This window comes from Pangasianodon hypophthalmus, chromosome 21 (assembly GCF_027358585.1).
Source record: "Pangasianodon hypophthalmus isolate fPanHyp1 chromosome 21, fPanHyp1.pri, whole genome shotgun sequence".
NCBI lineage: Eukaryota > Metazoa > Chordata > Actinopteri > Siluriformes > Pangasiidae > Pangasianodon > Pangasianodon hypophthalmus.
Genome location: NC_069730.1, coordinates 2,812,529 through 2,833,475, shown reverse-complemented (window position 1 = coordinate 2,833,475; position 20,947 = coordinate 2,812,529). Strand labels below are relative to the sequence as shown.

The following is a 20,947-nucleotide window of genomic DNA, read 5'->3' as shown; positions in this document are numbered from 1 at the left end:
TCAGAAATAGCTACCATGCGCCGTGTGATTCAGCAGCTGAGGAGGATGTCCACGTTTAGTCACGGCAGGCATGGAGAGGGTTCCCTCACTCCCGTCTCTGACTCCGAGAGCGCTGAGAGGGAGTGTTTCCCCACCAGCTGACGACGACATCATCACACGCAGATCGTCTGTGAGTTAGCGATTAGCTAAGTTCTGTCTCGACTTAGTCATCGTCTGTGTTTAGTTTGTGTTTTGTTTTATTTATTTTTTGATGAAGCCAAATTAGTCATTAGATTAGATATGAGACTGAGACTAACACGGCACGTGTTTGAGATGCTAAAGTCGATGAGTGAGTTTACTGAAGCTGTTACTCATGTTGTAGTCGATGACGGAGAAGTTGCGAGCGCAGATGAGGATGTCGCTCCCACGGGAGATGCAGAGGCAGGGCCGAGGTGGAAGGACACAAACGTGACTTGAGGATGAGTCAGACACGGCGATCAAGGAGCTTCTGAGCAGCATGTGTGAAGAAACAGGTAGAGAGGGTGAGAGAGAGAGTGCGTTGGAGTGGAGAGAGAGAGAGAGAGAGAGAGAGAGATGGAGGGATCCCGCCTACCCAAATTTCTCCCAGGCTCTGACTCAGAGCACACTAGCAGTGGGTGAGGACTATCCTGCCAAAACTCACACCTCGCCACCTCGTTACTGCTTTTTACATCATCATGATCATCATCATCATACACACACACAGATCAGTTGCGTCTCATCATAACGTGAGTAAAACACACCCCACCACAGGAACTGTGTATGTAAATATGCGAAACCACGTGACCACGTTCTTCGCTTTGAAACAACTTTCAAAGTCTAATCTTCACACTTCCTTGTTTCACTGCAGGTGAGGTTTTTTTTTCCCTTCACTGTCCACTGAGGTCTAAATAAAGCTATAAGCTGCGAATATGGGGGCCAAGCACCTTGGTGGGGTGGCATGTTGGCACAGTGGATATTCTCACCTCACACTAATAATATGGGTTCCCTGGTTCGATCCTGAGCTCGGTTTACTGTCAGTGTGCTGTTTCTCCGTATGTCCATGTGGGTTTCCTCCAGGTTCTCTAGGTTCATCCCACCTCCCAAAATGACCTCCCACAGACTGGTGTTCTATCCAGGATGTATTCCCTTCTTGCACCTAGTGTTACTTTATCTGGATATTGGAAGCTTGAATTATTATGATGCCACAGCCATGTGTAGCCAGAAGTCCAAGAAAGCACGCTTGTCCTGCTGTCTAGGTGGGGTGAATAGCCTTCACTTGTCAATCAAAGGGACCGTATCCAATTATAAGCAAGTTTCATAAATAATGTTGCAATAAAGCTGCTTCTCTTTCATCTAGAACATTGGCGTGAGTGTAAATATCATTCATTTTCCTTCAGGCGAAGAAGACTACTTCAGCCCAGAATTCTCTATTCCTGGCCACGGATTCTACCTCCTCTTGCAGGATCTGCAGACGTTCCCAAGGCGTTCCCAAGGCAACTGTGAGATATAAACTCTCCAGCGGGTCCTGGGTCTGCCCCAGGGTCTCCTTCCAGTGCCTGATACAAAAGCCGACCGGGTGGAACACTCATTCAATAATTATATCTTCTCAATTCTCAATTCTAATTGGTCAGAAGATGTTGATTAATTGTCTATAATAGCAGCAGCTTTGACAGTAGTTCCAGCTGCAAGGCAAATCACAGGTTAAGATTAATGCGCCTGTTCTAATATGCTATAGTTTCTATGGTAACAACATTAATAAGGATTTTGTATGGTGGACACGTGACAGAAACGGAAGATGTCTCCAGTGTCAGAGTAACAGTCAGAGGGAAAGCTGTAACTTTCCGTTTTCCACCATGGGAAGGTCTTCAGGATGGAGTAGTTTACAGAAACATAATGATCTGCAATGCTTGTATTATTAATTATCTTCGATAGACAAAAAACAGAGGCTGGTGAAGCCTTGGTGAATGAACTTGTATTGTAAACATCCCACAACTATGAACAGATAAAAAGTATAACATGGTGTTCTTTAATTAATACATAAATGTAATCGTAGGCAAATTGTAGTACAAGTTGGACAAAACACTTCAGTAGGTGTTGTAATAGGAAAAACATAACACCCTACTTCATGGAAGTAATTATGCTTTGTATAGTGGATTGTTTTTCTATAACAGCACTTCCTGAAGTGTTTTATTCCTTATTTAATGCAAAGCTGAGTGAAAGTTTCATATCAGTTACATATCAGTGAAACGTGAAGTTTATAAATGACAAGGACATTATTACTCACACGCACACACATCGTAGTGAGAGTGTGTCAGCTTCAGAGAGGAGCTACCGCAGTCAGTGGGATGTGTGATGGCACCTTATGGGCAGTTTTCAGAAATAGCATGCTCACCACACACACATGCGCACATAGACACACTCAGTCATACACACTGCCCAGGCAAACATGTGGCTGTTCTAAGAATATGATTTTAAGGAGTTACATGGAAGTGTGCTTGTTTGCTTACGAACAACATGCCCAGAATAGATGTGATGATGCTGGAGGTTAGAGAGGGGGGATGCCCGTATGCTCTGCCCACATCACTGAAAGATCAGCTGCTGTACTTTAAAGTTAGAAAGTATAGCAGCAGAGGAAAGTTAGTTTGTGACACATAGAGTCTCACAAAGCTTTAAGTAATGATCAGCAGGATCACAAGATGTGGAAAATAAGATGCATCTTGTATCTTGTAAGACTGGAATATCTTGACCTTTACAACCTAGAATTTTTATTCCACATCATATAATGATCACCATCATCTGCTAGAGAGATAGAAAGAGAGAGAACATTCCTGAGAGCACAAAGATTTGGAAAAATTAGGTGTTTGCCAGAACAGAGTGAAAATTCTGAAATCTAGAAGTCATTCTTTCATCTGAATCCAACGCTTTATCCTGGTCAGGGTTGTGGTGGAGCCAGAATCTTTCCTGTCAACACTGGAAACACAAACACCTAGGGGTATCCTAGCCAATGCACCTACTGGCATGTTTTTGGAGGAAACTGGAGAACATGCAAAACTCCACACAGACAGTAACCCGAGCTCAGGATCAAACCAGGGATCCTGGAGCTGGGAGACAGCAACACTGCCTGTTCCACCGCAGTGACACGCTACAGCTAAAATTCAATTCTGACAATGTTGTGGTTGTATACATGAAGTCCAACTTGAGGCCTGTCCCAAATTCTTGAGTACTTACACACCAGAGGTCTGCGCCACAATGATGTCACCAACTTGGTGGAGCGCTTAGGGTACCATTTTGGATATGGCCTTAAAATGGGCCAAAGATTTTTATTTTTTTTTGGCATATTTTTTGGATTTGATATTTAAGTTCTTGGCAACAGCACTCTGAAAACACTAACTGTGCCAAATAAGTCTGTACCTCGATGATGTCACCAACATCCTGGCTTGGATGAAGACCACAGGACTTATGGTGCCATTTGGGACAGAGCATTAATATGGACCATGTTTTTTCACTTAACATGGGCTTCAAGAGTGCAAGTCCATTCACCTTGATTTTCAATTCCTACTGATTCACATTAAACCTTTTGAGAATGTACAAAGAGAACACATACAATTGAAGCCTTAACAGAAAAATAATATAGTAGTGTCTTCTGAATAGAGATGCTGGTATTAGCTATCAGTCCTGTTCTCTGCTCATTTAGTCATACTTGTGACTTGTGTGATACTTGTGTGTGCAAATAAATTCAGAAACGTGGAACAGTGACTTGAGCGTGCAGAGAAACTGTCACTCGTGAGAGCAGTTCAGTACTGCGAGCACTGAGCACCGAGACGTGAGGACTACCTTTCGCCTTGATCACCAAGGTGTACACTCACTGACTCTGCTCTGCATGCTCAAGTCAGCCACCATTGTGCTCTCTATTAAGGATATTGTTTTAAATATTAAACCTCAGCACGAGGAGTTCATTGCTAGCAGCACACTGCAAGAACCAACATCAACAGAGCTAAATAAAATGTTCCGTAATGTCCCTGATTTGGTATTGGTATCAGTATTGACAAGTATCTATGCATCTCTGCTTCTGAGGAAAAAGCTCCACGCATCTCTGCAGAATTTTGCCCCCCACCAAGTTACCACAAACATTTAACAGATGACTTCCTATTCATAAGTTCAGAAATGTTACTACAATATAACTACATATTGTCAATGCTGTGGTGCGCTATTGTCATACGCTGTCCCTCATGTATTATAAGCCTTTTTTCTAGAACCAAACATAATTTACAAGGTGCAAACTTCTCAGTTTATCTCTGCTTCTGGAACGTGGTGTGTTTTCTCACTCTCAGTCTATCACATGTTCATAGGCCGTGACCGAGCAATTGTTTTCTTCACATCTGGTGTCTGAACACATCTGGAAAAGTGTTACTATCTGGCATAGTCTTGAAGGAAAGTGAGATGGAGCAATCAGGCCGGCTTGATGCATGTTTTCTCTTTATTTTTGTAAAGGGAGAGACGTGAAAGCTAGCAATGATATCACAGTGTTTGGGTCAATCAAAGTCATGATGATATTCATGCCGATTGCAAAACCTTCACTGTTTAGTTTACAGATTTTTAAGTTTGAGAGTCATACATATTGGGAATGTGGGAATCTTCTATTAGAGAGTGAGGGACAGAGAGAGAGAGCTTCCTTAAATTGTCTCATGTCTCTTGGGAACTTTTTTCACAGAATGAAATGGTGTTACAGGGGATGTACCACAAGAGGGAGTCGTGTGGTGTCACTCTCACGCCTCCTGTCGAGAGCAAAGCTGTGTCTGGCACAGGTGGAACCTGTCACAGGTGTCATGTTTCTGCTCTTTTCCAGCATCATCTCATCAGACATACTCTTATTTATTTCAGGACTATTTAAAATAAATACGTTCATGCTCAGTAGGTTTCGGTTCTGCTTGTGAGCAACGGGCTGGGATAAATAGCTGAGCTATTTTTAACGAAGTCCAACAGGTGACATGACATATGTTTGCATCACTCCTGCGAGCAGTCAGACTCTCGGTTTAATGATTAAATGTTAAATATGTAGCAAACTGGAGGTTTGGGCCATGTGGCCTATGATAATGTCCTGCAGAGTAGTTAATTCGGTGCAGAGAACACCCCCAGCGGTAGAGGAAATGCCCAAGCTGTGCTTGTGTGTGTGCATACAAGAGAGGTAGAGAGAGACGGAGCATGAATGAGTCTGTGTGTGTTGCGATAGCTATGTTGAGCCTTCGCCTCTCCATAACGTTGCATCCTGGGACAGAGTTAAAACACCAAGCAAGACAGCAGCAGATGGATCAATGCCGGGAGAGAGAGAGAAAAAAGAGATGTACAGGCGTGAGGAAAGTGTGACAGAGAACGCATTCGTGAGTGAGTGTTAGGATCTTTCTGCCAGGGAAGAAAAAAAACTGTTACACATATCACTGGGGGAGTTGCAGAGAGAGAGGGAGAGAGAGAGAGAGCAAAAAAGGAAAGTAGAAGTTAGTGACTCAGAAGTAGTGAGGAAGATAGTAATAAACTGAGAGGGAGGAAAGAAGGGGGAGGAAGGTATAATTACAGAGAGAGAGAAAGCGAGAGGGTACACACAGTGGAGACACAGGGAAAGAGAGAGAGAGAGAAAGAGTCAGAGAACTGTCTAACCCTGCCCACTTTCTACAAAACCATTCAGCTCCGGTGTAACGAGCTGCACTCTGTCAGGGTTCTCCTCTCCAGAGCTCTGCCATCTCTGGTCTCTCCAAGCTCATCAGGACCGAACCATAACTGGGACCAGGACTAAAAACACAGGATCAGAAGCTCCAGGACCTTGACGACAGCTTCCTGTTTTCCAGCATGTTCACACCTTTCGGATCAGGATTATTTTAGCTTTCTTTCCACGCTCACTTTTTTTTTCTGAGGGTGGCCGGGCGCTCGTCCACTCTAGCTGGAATCTGATCGCGAGAAGCGGCGGTGCCCACAATGCCCTCTCTCGCCCTGCTGATGGCTCTGGCAATGCTCCTCTCCGGCTGCCTATCTGGACGCTGTTCCCCAACGCCCTCGGGCATGCAAGGCACAACTCCTCTAGAGAGCGAGAGACAGGCAGGGTCTCGGGGGACTGAGCAGGAGGAGGGTGGTGTGGTGAGTCCGTGTCCATCCTGTGCCCTTGCCCAGTTAGACAGGGATTCAGAGCCTGGCATGGTGGAGGCTGTGAAGAGGCACATCCTGAACATGCTGCACCTGAGTGCACCACCCAACATTAGCAATCCAGTGCCCCGCGCTGCCCTGCTTAATGCCCTGCGCAAGCTGCACCTGGGCCACGTTGCACAGGATGGCACGGTGGAGATTGAGGATGAAGCAGAAGAGTTTGCAGGACATGGTGCTGCAGGTGATGAGCAACCATCTGAAGTCATCACCTTTGCAGAGCCAGGTGAGTAAAACAAAAGTGGGTTTGGGAGAAATAGCTAGAGATGTAGTCCCTTATGCAGAGAATAAGATGTTTATAATCATCAACTAAAAGCAGTCCTGTTTCTGACGAGCTCTGAAAGTGCACTGTGGAGTGCCTATAGATCACGAGGTCTGCTCTCTCTCCCAGCAATAAGGATGAGAGGGCAAGAGAGATTGCTACTGGCCAGAATGCTACAGAAATAAACACATGCTCTCCAGCTGTGGAACTTCTAGCCAGGAAACTGGAATGGTCTGCTGTGCTACTGACAGAAATGTCTTCTGGGCAGCTCTTAATCTTGGGTTTTGTTTGAAGTGGTACATGTAAATCCGCTATCTGTGTTAGACGTAAATCAGAGTACAGGACATTTTTAAGATTTACATCCAGAGATTAGTCCTAATTAAATGAAATCACACTTGTAGATTGAGAAAACCCAGAACCAAAAGGTTGCAACTTTATCATCACTGGTAGAAAACAAGAAGCATTTGCCATTGAGGATTAGAGTGAGCTTGTAACTATATTTATGCCCAAGTTTAAAGACCCATTTGCCTGCTTTCACATGCAGACCTGTAGTTAAGATTTCTCCAAGGCTGTCTCTACCTGCTGTGGAGCTGCCGCTCTGCTCGCTTGAGGCGTTCTCTGATTTGTGACATTGCTCCTGTAATCACAGCATAGGTCTCAGACAGGAGGATGTCATCGCTGCCTTCAGCGCAGAGAGGGGAACCGGTCATTAAAGAAAAGCGTGCAGGCTTGCAGAATACAGTGCGGGAATCATTAATAGCCTCAGCAGCCCCGGCACAGTTAGTGTGGGACGACCAGAGCTGCGAAGACATTCTGTTTTTAACTGGTTCCTCGTGACTTATTTATAACAATGTCACGGAGCCACAAATCAGTATGGCAACTATATAAAAAGGGGGCAATGCAGTTTTTCCTCCTCAAACACCAGTATTCTATCAATGAAGAAGTTTGCCCACCAACCTGATGGAATCCTTTTTTGGGAGGGTTGAGGTGACGTTTCCGTGGCAGAATGTTTCTAAAGATAACAAGTGGGGTCTATTTTTAGTGCACAAAGCCCCATTGTATACATTTGCCCTCTTTGCGTGTCTAATAGTGCTCCTATGCATTGATTAATTGCATATTAGTGTACGCGAAAGCAAGCAAGCTTACGTAAGAGCCCATGGCTATAAATAGCCCCTTTTCAACGGACCTGAGATTGAAAAAAGGGAGCCCTCTACATCTTTATGAGATCAGAGGGCGTTAACGATACTCCTGGCAATAGGGCACAGAGGGTGGCCGGTTTGCTTCCATACAAACGCTCAAGGTTGTTAGCTGTACATAATTACTCCATTCATCAAAATATGCATCTCGATAATTGCTTGGGGATCAGCCGAGCCTGGGGAAGTGGTGGAGGGGATTCTTTCAGTGCTTACTGAAAGAAAAAGGAAAGAGAGAGAGTGAGAGAGAGGCTCATCCTTAGTTCTCCCAAATGAGCTGAAGGCATCATTAATGAGATTGCGGCATTCCAGTGTCAGGGATTCTGAAGCGGCTTCTTTGTGCCGAGGGAGCTTTATTTACAGCTGTTGTGATTTTCTGCAGCACCCTACGATGCCTCTCCAATCAAACCAGTTCCATTCAAGCCGCCTGCTCATTCATGAAGAAGATGATAGACAAAGCGAGGGGGTGAGAGAGAGAGTGTTTTGGAGCCAATGATGGGTCAGCTCCAGGATTTCCCCACTTGCCCTCTTGCCCATTGAAACTGGCCATGCAGAAATGGGACAAACCACTCTGCCTGACTCTGTGCAAATTGTACCAAAGAGAGAATATAGCCTGAATGATCAGGAATTCCAGTTGACCAGGACTGTCAGTTGATACAAAAGTCTATTCTTGGGACACTGAGGGGTGAAAGCTTCCTAAAGAAAAAGTAAATCTAAGACATTTTAAAGCAAAAGAATGCTTTCTTTAAACATATTTACATTCATTCATTTATATTCAGTAAGCTCTTTATCCTGGTCAGGGTTGAGCTGGATCCGGAGCCTATCCCAGGAACACCGGGTGTGAGGCGGGAATACACCTTGGATGGAACGCCAGACTCCACCAGTGTCCTTCAACCCTGGAGCTCAGAGTCAGCTTTTATTCAGATCCTCCAAAAGAAGAATCAGTTTTAGTCAATTTTTGAGTGCTTTCTACTTTCTAGCTGTGTTGGAGGTGTCATGGATTGTAGTGGGCATTTTGATCCCATAAGCACTTTCCTGAGTGACTGTTTAATAAAGATCCCACATTGCCTTTAAGTGCAGCAGCACAGCAGGATGGTACGCTCCACAGATAAACCGGGCACAGGAAGGCAGCCTAATGATAAGCATGAGATGACCACTGGAGCTCTGTGTGTTTAGTGGACGATTCAGGGGGCGTGACCCTGTGTTTACGTGCTGAGCCTCACATGTGACCTCTGTCACTGCCAATGAAAGGTTACAACAGAGTCCTCAAAGAGGAGAGAACGGATATGAGTGCAAACGCCAAAATTTGTTATAGCAAACAGAACACGTCCCTGTAGGTTAAGAAATAAAGTCCACTCGCTTGCAGTTCCGATTGTCAAATCTTGTGCAAACAGGAACCGATGTCGATAAACCTGTGTTGATAACAGTGCTGTAGTATCTCTCTCTGCCATCATTTTACTCTGAGAGAACTGAAGTTACATCTTATATAAAAGCTGAAATGTGTCACTGATCTTGAATCAAAATGACAAAATGCTTTCCTGTATTGCTTAATGTCATTAGAGATAGGAGAGTCAACACAACACGCAGATTTGATTGTTCACAGCGGTGTCGAATGTGTAAGGAATAAAACACATGAGGGTGTGCTGTTATAGGAAAATAATCAAGGATATTAAAGAAGATGATTATTTTCTAATGACAGCACATACTGAAGTGTTTTATTCCTTAAAATTCAACCCCGACCCCTTTTTTTTCCCTCTTTTGAAGTTAATAAGACACAAAAATCACAGCTTGTCATGTTACAAAGACGACAGAGCCACTAGCTTATAATTTATGTCCTACAATCAATCTCAATAATTTCAGTTAATGTAACAATGTCTTTGTTCAGCACTGGCTATAACCTTACAGATAACAGCTTTAGGTTAAAGATGAAGAACGAAGGGAAATTAAGCTTAATGTAAAGGTTTTCTCAACATAAAAGCTTTTTATGTTAAAGTATGCATTTGACAGAGAACTGTAGTGCACTTGTGAGAATGAGAGAAGTGTTTAGCTAGCTAATCTATACTTGGAATCGGCATTTTTACTAACCAGATAATTTGGTTTAGTCATACTTAAACGCAAAAATCAACTTTTTGACATTTAAAATGAACATTATTTCAGATGTGATTTTTTTTTGCTCTACTTTACAGCCCTGATTCACCTTTATTCTATTTAAATAACAATAATAATAATAATGCACCAGTGCCATTTAATATGTTTTAAGGATATATCAAGTTTTAACCATCTATTTTTTTTTTTTTTTTTTTTACATGAGGCCTACATTATTTTGTTCTAACCAGTTTAGGAACCTTATGATGATTTTGGAAATGAAGAACAGAAATGTGAAAATATCAGTTCCTCTCAGAGGGAACTGATTGACTTTTTATTATGTTTCTAATCCCCGCTTCTAGCCAACACTTCTGAGAGTAAAATCAAAAGAAGGCCGCTCCATCAGTCATGCAGAGTGAGAAGGAAATTCAAAGCTTAGCAAAGTCGGTCCTCCATCACTGTGACACTCGATCTTTCACCAAGCAGTGTGTTTGACATTGTTATCCACCATGGATGGGAAATGTATCACAGCTCTGCTTTGTTTAAAAAAAAACAGCTTCTGATGTTAGATCTGAAGAGCCTTCTAAGATTTCAGACCTAGCAAGAACTTTTGGTGAGAGATTTTATGAAAGATACAGGTCCGTTCCACTTGGCGACCTTGAGGCGAGTGAGCACAAAGTTTTGGATGTAATCAGCGGTTTATCAAGCCACATTTTCTGAGGGGAATAGCATCATCGCTGCTACATTGTTAAAAAGTGCCTGGACAACCTGTAGCAACTGAATAAAAAAGGCTGGGAAATTCTTTCTTAGTTTCATAGGGCTCTTGTTTTCAGTGGAATATCAGATGACAAGGTGAAAGAAAATATCGCCAATTCCTGGATTCCTCTTCAAATCTTGGCATCATTCCCATTTTGAGAGCATTCTCTGTTTTATATATATATAAAATCTAGTATTTATAGGACCAGAAGGGTCAAAGATTTGAGAGGTTTCAGTATTAAGTGGGCTGTCCTTACCAATATCAGGTAACACATCATATATCTAAAGCAGACATGTTGACTAAATAGTTGGAATGAACACTAACTCTTTGCTGTTGATGAAAGCGACAGGAGAGAGGCCGTATCTCAAATCAATAAATCATGTGTTGTAACTGAATCGGAGCAGGCTTACAGACTTACACAGTCATGTGCGAATTATTGGGAAGGCCCTTGTCATAACACGACACGCTTTATGTACACAAACGGAGTGCCAGGATTTTAGCAGCAGGAAATGTTTTTATGGAGAAGGACTAGGTGTTGACGAAGGATTGCAGATGGTGGAGAACAGCTCTGACTCTGTCAGACAGCGTTTGGGTTCTGTTGGTGGTGTTAAGACTGGCCTGGGATCCTGAATCCACTCAGCTCTTGCTAGCACTCCATTACACCAAACAAACACCAAATTATTTGGATCATTTACTTGTAAATCAACTGCTTAAATCTGTATCTTGGGAATAGACTCTTGAGTGAGACTTTGGGAGGTGGGGGCGGGGCTTTCAATTTGGTTAAAATGGTCATTGGTTAACCAGGACAGTCATTTTTAAAACACTATCATGCTGTGAATCATGACAAAAGGTTCAGTAATATGATGCTCCTGAGTACATTATACACATTACCTCAATTTCCTCCAATTCTGGCTAATGGAATACCAATTTTGCAGTCCTGCTTTAAATCCTTAAATTGTCCACACTGACCTAATTTCTTCCTCTTGTCTTTGGCAGTTGATGTTCCTGATATGGTGAAGTTTGACATCTCTAAGGAGAGTGCTGCACAGTTCGTGGTGGAGCAGGCCAATGTGTGGATCTTCCTCAAACTGGCAAAGGGAAGCCACGCGAAAGGCAAAGTTTCCCTGCAGCTCCTGCAGACCCCGAGTGTGAGCACAGAGTCGAATGCAGACTCCCAGGATGAGGTGTTGGTGTCTCAGAAGATGGTGGATGCCCGGCGTAGTGGCTGGCACACCCTGTCCGTGGGAGCCAGTGTGCAGGCACTGCTGGACAGGGGCGGTGGAGAGCTGTGGCTTCGTGTGTCATGCCCGCTGTGCGCTGACGTGGGTGCAGTGCCAATCCTCGGTGAAGGAAAAGGGAAGGAGCACTCGCAATCACACCGCCCTTTCCTGATGCTGGTGCTACGTCCGGCTGAGGAACGGCAACACCGGCGCAGCAAGCGTGGCCTAGAGTGTGAAGGCAACATGCGCGCATGCTGCAAGCGCCACTTCTACGTCAACTTCAAGGACATCGGCTGGAGCGACTGGATCATCGCACCCTCAGGATACCACGCCAACTACTGCGAGGGTGAGTGCCCAGGCCACGCTGCTAACATGGCGGGTACGGCACTTTCCTTCCACTCCACCGTCATCAACCACTACCGTATGCGTGGCTACAGCCCGTTTGCAGGCATCCGGTCATGCTGCGTTCCCACACGTCTCCGCGCCATGTCCATGCTCTATTACAATGAAGAGCAAAAGATCATCAAGAAGGACATCCAGAACATGATCGTAGAAGAATGCGGCTGCTCATAAAATTAATAAAATGAAAACCACAAATCTTGTGGAACTGTTTCAAAACTGCTTAGCCAAGGTCGAAGCACATGATTGGTGGATTAGCAGCCTAGGCTGGCCCACAAACATTTCCTGAACTGTCATTGTTTTTGACTTGAACATGCTCTGTTCATGAACTGTTCTATTCAGGACTCGATTTGAGTGATCTCTGTGGCACTTTCATATAAATGTAAAAAAAAAAAAAGAGAAAGAGGCGTAATATATTTTTGTTATTTGAAGGGAAAGCGGAAATATGAGGGAACAGGTGCATGGTCAGGATAAAATGTTGTTCCGTGTTCTCTGCGCTGCAATAAAAAGAAGCATCTCGGAAATATGAATCCGAGGGAAAAAAAAAATGAACTATGCAACTGGTGTTATTGGATGTTCATTTTTGTCAATCATGTTTTTATGGTTTTCTTTTGTGGACCCTTTTCCAACAAAAAAAAAAATAGTTGGTTGTATTTCTTTTTTGAAAAAAAAAAATATACTTGAAGAAATGTAGTTGGACCAGCTACTGGAGCCAAACTATTATTATTTTTCTTATTATTATTATTATTACCTATAAATTATGAATGTTGACGAAAAGTGATCAGGATTTGCACTAAACCAACATTCTTATATCAGCCACACAAGAATACGATGTACATCTGGAACTTTATATATAGTATACCAAAGATCCTACATATTAATAGCTTTCAGAACAATTCTTCATAACGCCCAGCTTGACTGTGGTATTAGCCCAATTAGCAACAATACACGGCCAACTATACGTATCATTGTCTAATCCAGTTTTCAGTTTTCCTCAGTGTTTCCTAAATGTACAGTTTTCATGCAGTTTTATGGTCCAGGCGTTCAATGCCATGATCTTACAGCCTTCATACAAACCATCATGACACCATGCACCAAGATAAAATACAAACTTTTCATGAACGAAAATGACTGACAAAACAAACCACGATATGTTGAAGGAAGCTTTTGGATGTTGAACATGTTGACTTTTTATGTATAGATCTCTAAGATGGGGTGACAGGATGCATTGTTGTACAAAATGTGCTTGTTATGTTTTATATCTAATTTATTTTGCAGCATACTCTTTGCTTCACTATTAAAGCTGAACTGTAAAAGTAATCCTCTTGTGCTGATCTTTGTTTATTTATTAAATTAGAGACTCAGCCAGTTGTGTCTAATTTAAGGATTTGCAGCTGTATCCCTTAAGGTTCATAAAGCTGGAGTTGATTTGTTCATTAGAGGGTTTGATGCTTAGCAGATGGACAGAAAGTGTTAAAAAACATCCTCTAACTGGGGAAAATGAAGTTTAGCCAATCGTGCATACGAACTTATTGAATTTCTAATTAATTTTTTACTTTTTCTGAGTGAACCATGTTTAGCAAACTTCGACTTCTCAACACGATATTTATTGTCATCTCATCAACACAGATGTATTGATTGGAAGGAAATAGTACAACAGATGACTACATATGCACCTTGAAGATGTCTAACCAAATTCATTTGAGTCTAAATAAACCTTTGCTTGTAGCTCTCTCTCTGAGCTGATTTGCTGTGTAAGGATAAGAGTGGCTGAGCCAAGGTGCAGAGGTAATTACTGCTCTCATCACTCCACAAATGAAAGCTATCTAGTTCTCTTTGGGAATAATGCCGGGCATTATTGCTTTCCTTGCCACATTAGAGGCGTGCAACGGGACTGGAATCCTGTGTGACTTAACAAAAAAGTCGCAGGAGCAAGTTTTTTTTTTTTTTTTTTTAACCTTTGTGTGGGCGGTCAGATATGAGGCTCACCACTTTCATTACCATGGGAACTTACTGGGTCTAAATCACTAATTTGTTTATATTTTAGGAAAGCAGAACCAACTAATGTCACTAGGAAATATTATGGACAAGTACAAACAAAAATAAAACCTGAGGAAGCAGACTAGTGGGATTGATCAAACTTTCTGCACAAGTTGGTGGGATTGGTCAGAATAAATTCAGGAATGGCTGGGAGTCAGAATTCCTTTGGCAGTGGGCAGAATTCCATTACGAGTGGGTGAGATTAGTCAGAATTCCTTCAGGAGTGGAAGGATTGATAAGAAGTTGTATGGAGAGCATACAGAAGTGGACAGAATTCCTTCAGACATGGGCAGGAGTGGTTAGATTTCCTCTGGGAGGTGGCAGATTTGGTAAAAATTTCACCAGGAGCAGATGGGATTGGTCAGAATTCCTTTCAGGAGTGAATCGATGGGTCAAAATTCCTTTGGGAGCAGGCAGGATTGGTCAGAATTCCATAAAGTGCAAGCAGGATAGTTCAGAATTCCTTTGGGATTAAGCAGGAGTGGTGAGAATTCCTTTGGGAATAGGTGGGATTAGCCAGAATTCCTTCGGGAGTTGGAAGGATTCCTTTGGGAGCGGGCGAGATTGTTAAAAACTTCTTCAGGACCAGGAAGAATTGGTCAGAATTCCATCAGAAGCAGGCAGGATTAGTCAGAATTTGTTTGGGAGTGAACAGGAGTGTCAGAAGTGTTTTGGGAGCAGGCAGGATTGGTCAGAATTCCTTCAGGATTGGATGGAAGTGGGATTTAAAAAACCTGTACACCTCTGGGCCAAGCATTGTCAAACTTTTACACTCAGGGATCTTGAAAAAAAAAAAAAAGTATAGATTTATTTGCAAACAAACTTTTTAGGCATTATTTAAATTTTGGCTGTTTATTGGAGCCAAAGTGGGTTTTTTTCCGGCCATAGAACCAATTTTTATTAAAAACTGTCACATTCCAGTTGACTATACTCATAAATAATAATAATAATAATAATAATAATAATAATAATTGTGCTGCAACTTTCAAATGGCCTAGACCACTTTCACTCATCACTATATTGTTGCATTACTGTGTATTTGGGGGGGAAAAAATCTGTAGCTATGTTGCATGTGTACAATTTATTCAGTTATTTCTCATTGTTATAATGATCACACCCCTCTGTTCCAACTGGACCTGGATTTCACAGCATGATCACATTCCCATTGTGCAAGTGAGTAAAAACAAAAAGCCATGCCAGATCTCCACCTAAATAAGTTGAGACACCTGACCTGAGACTTTTCAACACATGCTCATCCCAGTTGCTTCTTCAGCAGGATATAAACCTTACATGCACTCCAGCTAATCCGCAGAACGCATATGTGCAAGGTGTTGACGTGCCGTAAAAACAGGGTTTGTGAAATTACCTGTGCTGACACGTCTGTCTTGTCTTTGCAGCAATCATATACAAAATGTGTCAGTGAAAAAGGAGTAGCATGTCCATATTTACTTCATGGAATGCGGAGAATGTGTTGCGTAAGATCATGCTGAGAATCAAACCCGCGGATTATACAATACTGACTAGACGGTGAAACATACTGAAAAAAAAATCAGCCTGAGCATTCCTTTTCCTTCAAGGGCAAATGCCACGTGCTTGCAGTGCCTGCTTTTTACCCCAAAGGTCTAAGAACAAGCTCTTGAAACAGCAGACATTCCAGTGGTTAAACCCACACACACACACACACACAATTATTCAGTAAGGGTTTAGAGGACAGACATGATTTTCAGCTATTTGCATCTTTTTCTAACCTGAGCCTTATATTTATCAGCTCTTGGACAGTGTGACATGGTTCAGAGTGAGAACACAGTGCAGTCCTTTCTCTGGTCATGAGCCGAAGGTAAAATCAATATTTACCTATTCAGTAAATTCCCATTTCAGTAATTATTCACTAAACGACATCATCATCATCATCATAATAATAATAATAATACTAATAATAATAATAATAATAATAATAATAATATACACATGGTAGCTCAACATGCTGTACAATTACAGTAAAGTAGTAAACAGTGATAGGATGTACAGGATAAAATAAAAATATAAGTACAAAAGTAAGTATAAGGAGATAATAAAACCCACAAATGTAGAATAAAATTAAACTTATATAAAAAAGATTGAAATAAAAAATCGAATAAAATCCTTAAATATTTTTTTTATAAAAGTATTAATTTAAATATAAACAAATATAATTAAAATGAAATTTATTACAAATACAAAAACAGAGGAAGTACCTTCAGTTAAATGTCAAGTGAAAAAGATTTCAAATGCTTTTTAAAAGAGTGTATGAAGCACGACTGCTTAATGCGAAGTGGTGTTGAGTTTTATAATACTTAAATGTTTGTTTCAGATGGTTTTATTTACTTTTGTGCTACTAAACACTGTCAAGAAAGAAATATTAATTATGTCTTGCTTAAATCTCAAATATATTAAATGCAAACCACGTTATTTATTTCCTTTCACATGTGACATTTTATACACTATTCATTTTAATCACTTATGATTTTTATACATGATTCATCTATTTACAGATTTTTTTTAAGTGATTAATTTATTTTCACGTGATTTTTCCACATGATTCATTTATTTGTACTTGTGATTGTTACACGATTCATGTACTTTCACAGATGATTTTCTTCCACATGATTTGTTTATTTGTACATGTGATTTTCCACTTGATTCATTTATACTCATGTGATTGTTACACAATTCATTTAATTTAACATTTTTTTTATTTTTTACACAATTATTTTCACGTGATTTTTCTTCTACATAATTAATTTATTTCCACGTGTGATTTTTTTTACACATGATTAATTTTTCACATACTCATTTTTCACATGATTTGTTTAATTTCACATGATTTTTACACATTATTAATATTTTCCAAATAAGACATGCAGTTTCAATTTTAAATGTGATTTTCTAATGTGATTAATTTTTTTCATGTGTTCACAGACTTGAGTTCACATGTGCAGGTATAACATGATGAAATATTTGTCACATGATCACATATTACTGACATAATCACGTGATAAACTTGTATGTGATATTTCTATAAGGGAACAACTGTAAACGTTACCTATATAATATTTATATTTTAACGGCAAACTGTTTAACAATATGACTAATAGCAATGATATATTAAAATCTGAAAAAATAACCAGTTCATATCAACATGTTTTCTTTAATAGCCCAATTTTAATGCAAGACTTATAATGAAACTTTTATGACGTTTCACTTGACTTGATTATTGCGGTATCACTGCGGATCCTCCTGCTACATCCTACTGAGATGTTTTGTCACCCAACAAGGCCTAGTGCACATCCTGATCTCATCTGAGACAGAGCAGCTCCTCCGCCCTGATAGCGTCTCAGCACGGACACTTACTCAGAGCGTCCAAGATGAGCGTTATCTCAAGGTTGCCGAGGGCTTCATGTCATGCCAACCTCGACAGTTTTCAGGCGATGAAAGGGAAGAAAGGTCGTAAAGAAAGGAAACTGGTTCTGAAGTTGGCCTTGCTGCACTGACCTGTGGCAGAACTCCACACAAGGTGGTCTATTGTTTTCAAGGCTGAGAACAACGGCGTATCATGTCTGCCGGCCTGGTCAGCTTTCTCACTTCCACAATGGGAGTGAGAGTGACTGGGAAATCTAACACTCACCTCTTTGTTCTGGGGGAAAAATTAGAACGGCTGCGTTCAGACTGCGCGGCTCCTGTGTTATCGCGACGAACCCTTCTCTTCCCTCTCTGCCGAGACATGAACTCCTTTATGGTGCGCTGTATACCGGCTCGCACTTGGCCGACGGGAATGTAATACCTGCCGTGGGCACAGAAAGTGCATTCAGGACAAGAGAAAGGACCCAGATAAGACACAGCCTGGCATCACAGAGCAAGACCTACACGACCCGGTCAGTCTGTGCACTGACCTGTAAATCTCATCAGTGTACTGTATTTGTCATGTGATTAGCACATGAAAAAGAGTTCCTAAGCTCCAGATGTTCTTTGGAGCTCTTTGCACTAAAACTAACTATTCATTACAAAGTGTCATGTTGACACAAGTGAAGGTAAAACATCAGAAGAAATTCCTGGGTTTCTTTAGCAATGTAAATATGTGCATTCGTTCATTTTATTTAAGTATAGCACAGAGTACAGAGTTGTGTAGTTGAGGATTGAAGGCCTGACAATGGCCTTGTGGCAATGCTGGGATTTGAATTTACAACCTTCTGGGCACTAGCGCAAAACTCGAGCCATATCATATTTCATATATACATCATATTTACATAGCATAACCCTAATTAACCTTATTACCCTATAACACTACATCCAAAAGTGTTTTATTCCTCTTACCACAGCAATTTGGCAACGATTGAAACTGTTTGTTTGTATATTTAAGAAAATTATATACTTTTTATCCATTTATAGTTACATTTAATGTTTTGGAACATACACATACAAGCTAGCTATCAGTCGTTTCCTATAAAGTTTTCTTTTTCTCTCTTTAGAAGTTATTAAACAAAAAAGCAGCCATGTTGTCATAGTACCAACAATACGGAATGCTAAATTTACCATCCATAAATGCTAAATAAAAAGAAAAATTCATCATATCAATGTTTACTTATGTTTTTGAAATCTATTTATGTGGCGCATCCGCCCTACAGGTCCCTGTTTATGCTGTGTAGGTTTTACGAAAAAAAAAGAGATCAATCAAAACACTGAAACGTTACACTATCTCATTAAAAGTAATGAGCTCACATAGATGAGCTAATCACATAGCTCAGTTGATGAATGTAAATGCTTTACATTTTGTAGAAATTTTGTGGATTTTTTTCCATGTATGATCAGAAAAGCTAACTGGTCTTGTGTATTGTAAATGACTTCAATAATGAAAATATGATCATTTTGTCATATCTCCAACCCCTGTATTGAAGGCAAGTATCTAAAAGGCCACAATTAATTCTCAGTCATTGTTTTATCTCTGTTATGAAATGCACACTACTTAAAAACTCAGTACTGGTGAAATTAAAATGCAGATGCTTTGATATGAGAGATCTCTGAACAGAACTAGAGTGTAAATGAACTGCCCTGAAGTAAACCAAAGTTGAAAAAAAAAAAACCAAACAGTTTCTCCAATGGTTAAAGTTCATTAATGCGTCTACCTCAGCCAGGGTCACCATGTGCAAACTGAAGCTGGACTGATAACAGTGGCGCTGGTGCAAAGACGGTGCGCAAAACCAGCAGAAACGGCAGTCAAAATGAGGATAATATTCTGCAAGCAGAAAGAGTGTGTTGACCGTCTTGGTCAGTGGCCAACGCTGGTGTCAGAAGCTTACGGTAAAGCAAAGCATGGCGCAATGCTGTTCACAATTGCCTTCTGGGTGGCAAGATGATAGCATTTTTTATGTGATTAATATCTATTTCTAGGTTCTGGTATACACTTGCATGTATGTTCTGGTATACACTTGCAAAAAGTTTGTGAATCTTTTGGATTTCTGCATTAATTTCTCATAAAATGTGGTCTGATCTTCTACCAAGTCTTAGTAAATGTTTTTATTTAATATGCTTTTTTACTGATAAAAAGCATATTAAATACAAAAATAGCATTGCGCATTTCTGTCAAATAGTAAAAAAAATTCTCCCATAGAAAATTAGTCCCAGAAGCATTGTGAAACATCCAGAAAGACTTTGGTAAACTTTGCACACAACTGGAAAACAATGGCTTCCTCTGTGGTGCCATCCATTACTAACACTTCGTCCCAACTGTGAAGCATGTGAAGCAACTGTGGGTAGCATCGTGGTTTTGGGCTGCTTCCCTGTCTCAGGGCTCAGGTCAGCCTGCAGTTATTGAGAGAAGAATGAAATAAAGACATTGGAGAATAGGAGAATGTCAAGGTAGCAGTCTATCACCTGAAAGTTGAAAAACACATGAGTAAGTCAACAACAAACCGGTGTAAAAAGAAGAAAATGTGTGTTTTTATAAAGGCCAAATCAGAGCCTGACTGAGATGCCATGGCATGACCTGCAAAGGGCTGTGCATGAAATCTCAAAAACATTTGGTGGAGGTTCTAAATACAAGGTTTGATCTTACTTTTATTCTTCATAAACTATAGCTGTTTCTGTGTTATTAGTTTAGGCAGAATGCGATTGTCTATTACTATGATTCAGATGAAGATGAAACCATTTTATGAGTAATTATCCAGAAATCCATGACTAAAATTAAGTCCAAGTAAATTTACAAAAGTTAAATCACAGTTTCTGAATGTTGATAACTTACTGAACTCTTGTCTCCAAGTGTAAATATTAAAACTTTTTTTCAGCCTAATTTCACAATTTTCAATTTTGCCAACGCCCACAAGCTCATGTTGTTCATTAAGGTGTTGCTTGTGTTGGTCATTGTTAGATGTAATTATAATCTGTGACAATATGATCTTTGGTTAATGTAGGTGTTGATTATTTGGCTTTTTTATGTATGATTAATAAAAATAATAAATTAATGGATGTGGTAGTTACTTTGTTAATGTTCCACACAGTGTGTCAGTGCTGACGTTTATGATTTGTTCATGTTACCTAATATACTAAATAATGTCAGTTAAGAGAACCTTAGTGTAAAGTATTTCCATAATGCTTTTAATGATATTTATTTGAATTCCAATTAAATGATGTTGGCTTGGGTTGTTTGCAATGCTACATGCACGGATATCTCACCAACATGTCAATAAGCTTAATAAATAACTAGCCTCTGATTTGCATACGCTTGCCATCTTTCCCAATAAGAAAACAAGAATTACAGCTCTAAGGACAC

At 40.6% G+C, this 20,947-nt stretch overlaps 1 protein-coding gene across 1 annotated transcript; it reads left to right on the top strand.

Moving 5' to 3' along the window:
* The first annotated feature begins 3,693 nt into the window (after positions 1-3,693).
* Positions 3,694-12,508, top strand: inhbab (inhibin subunit beta Ab). The gene is made up of 2 exons (XM_026941447.3): positions 3,694-6,415; positions 11,483-12,508. Exons 1-2 carry the CDS (start codon positions 5,968-5,970, stop codon positions 12,277-12,279), a joined length of 1,245 nt encoding a protein of 414 aa, XP_026797248.2. The 5' UTR covers positions 3,694-5,967; the 3' UTR covers positions 12,280-12,508.
* Positions 12,509-20,947: the final 8,439 nt, after the last annotated feature.

What these genes read in the sequence shown, in the direction of transcription:
- inhbab (XM_026941447.3), top strand. Translation starts at nt 5,968, where the DNA reads ATGCCCTCTCTCGCCCTGCTGATGGCTCTGGCAATGCTCCTCTCCGGC. An exon ending in CATCACCTTTGCAGAGCCAG is followed by an intron (nt 6,416 to 11,482) that starts GTGAGTAAAACA and finishes TGTCTTTGGCAG; the next exon opens with TTGATGTTCCTGATATGGTG.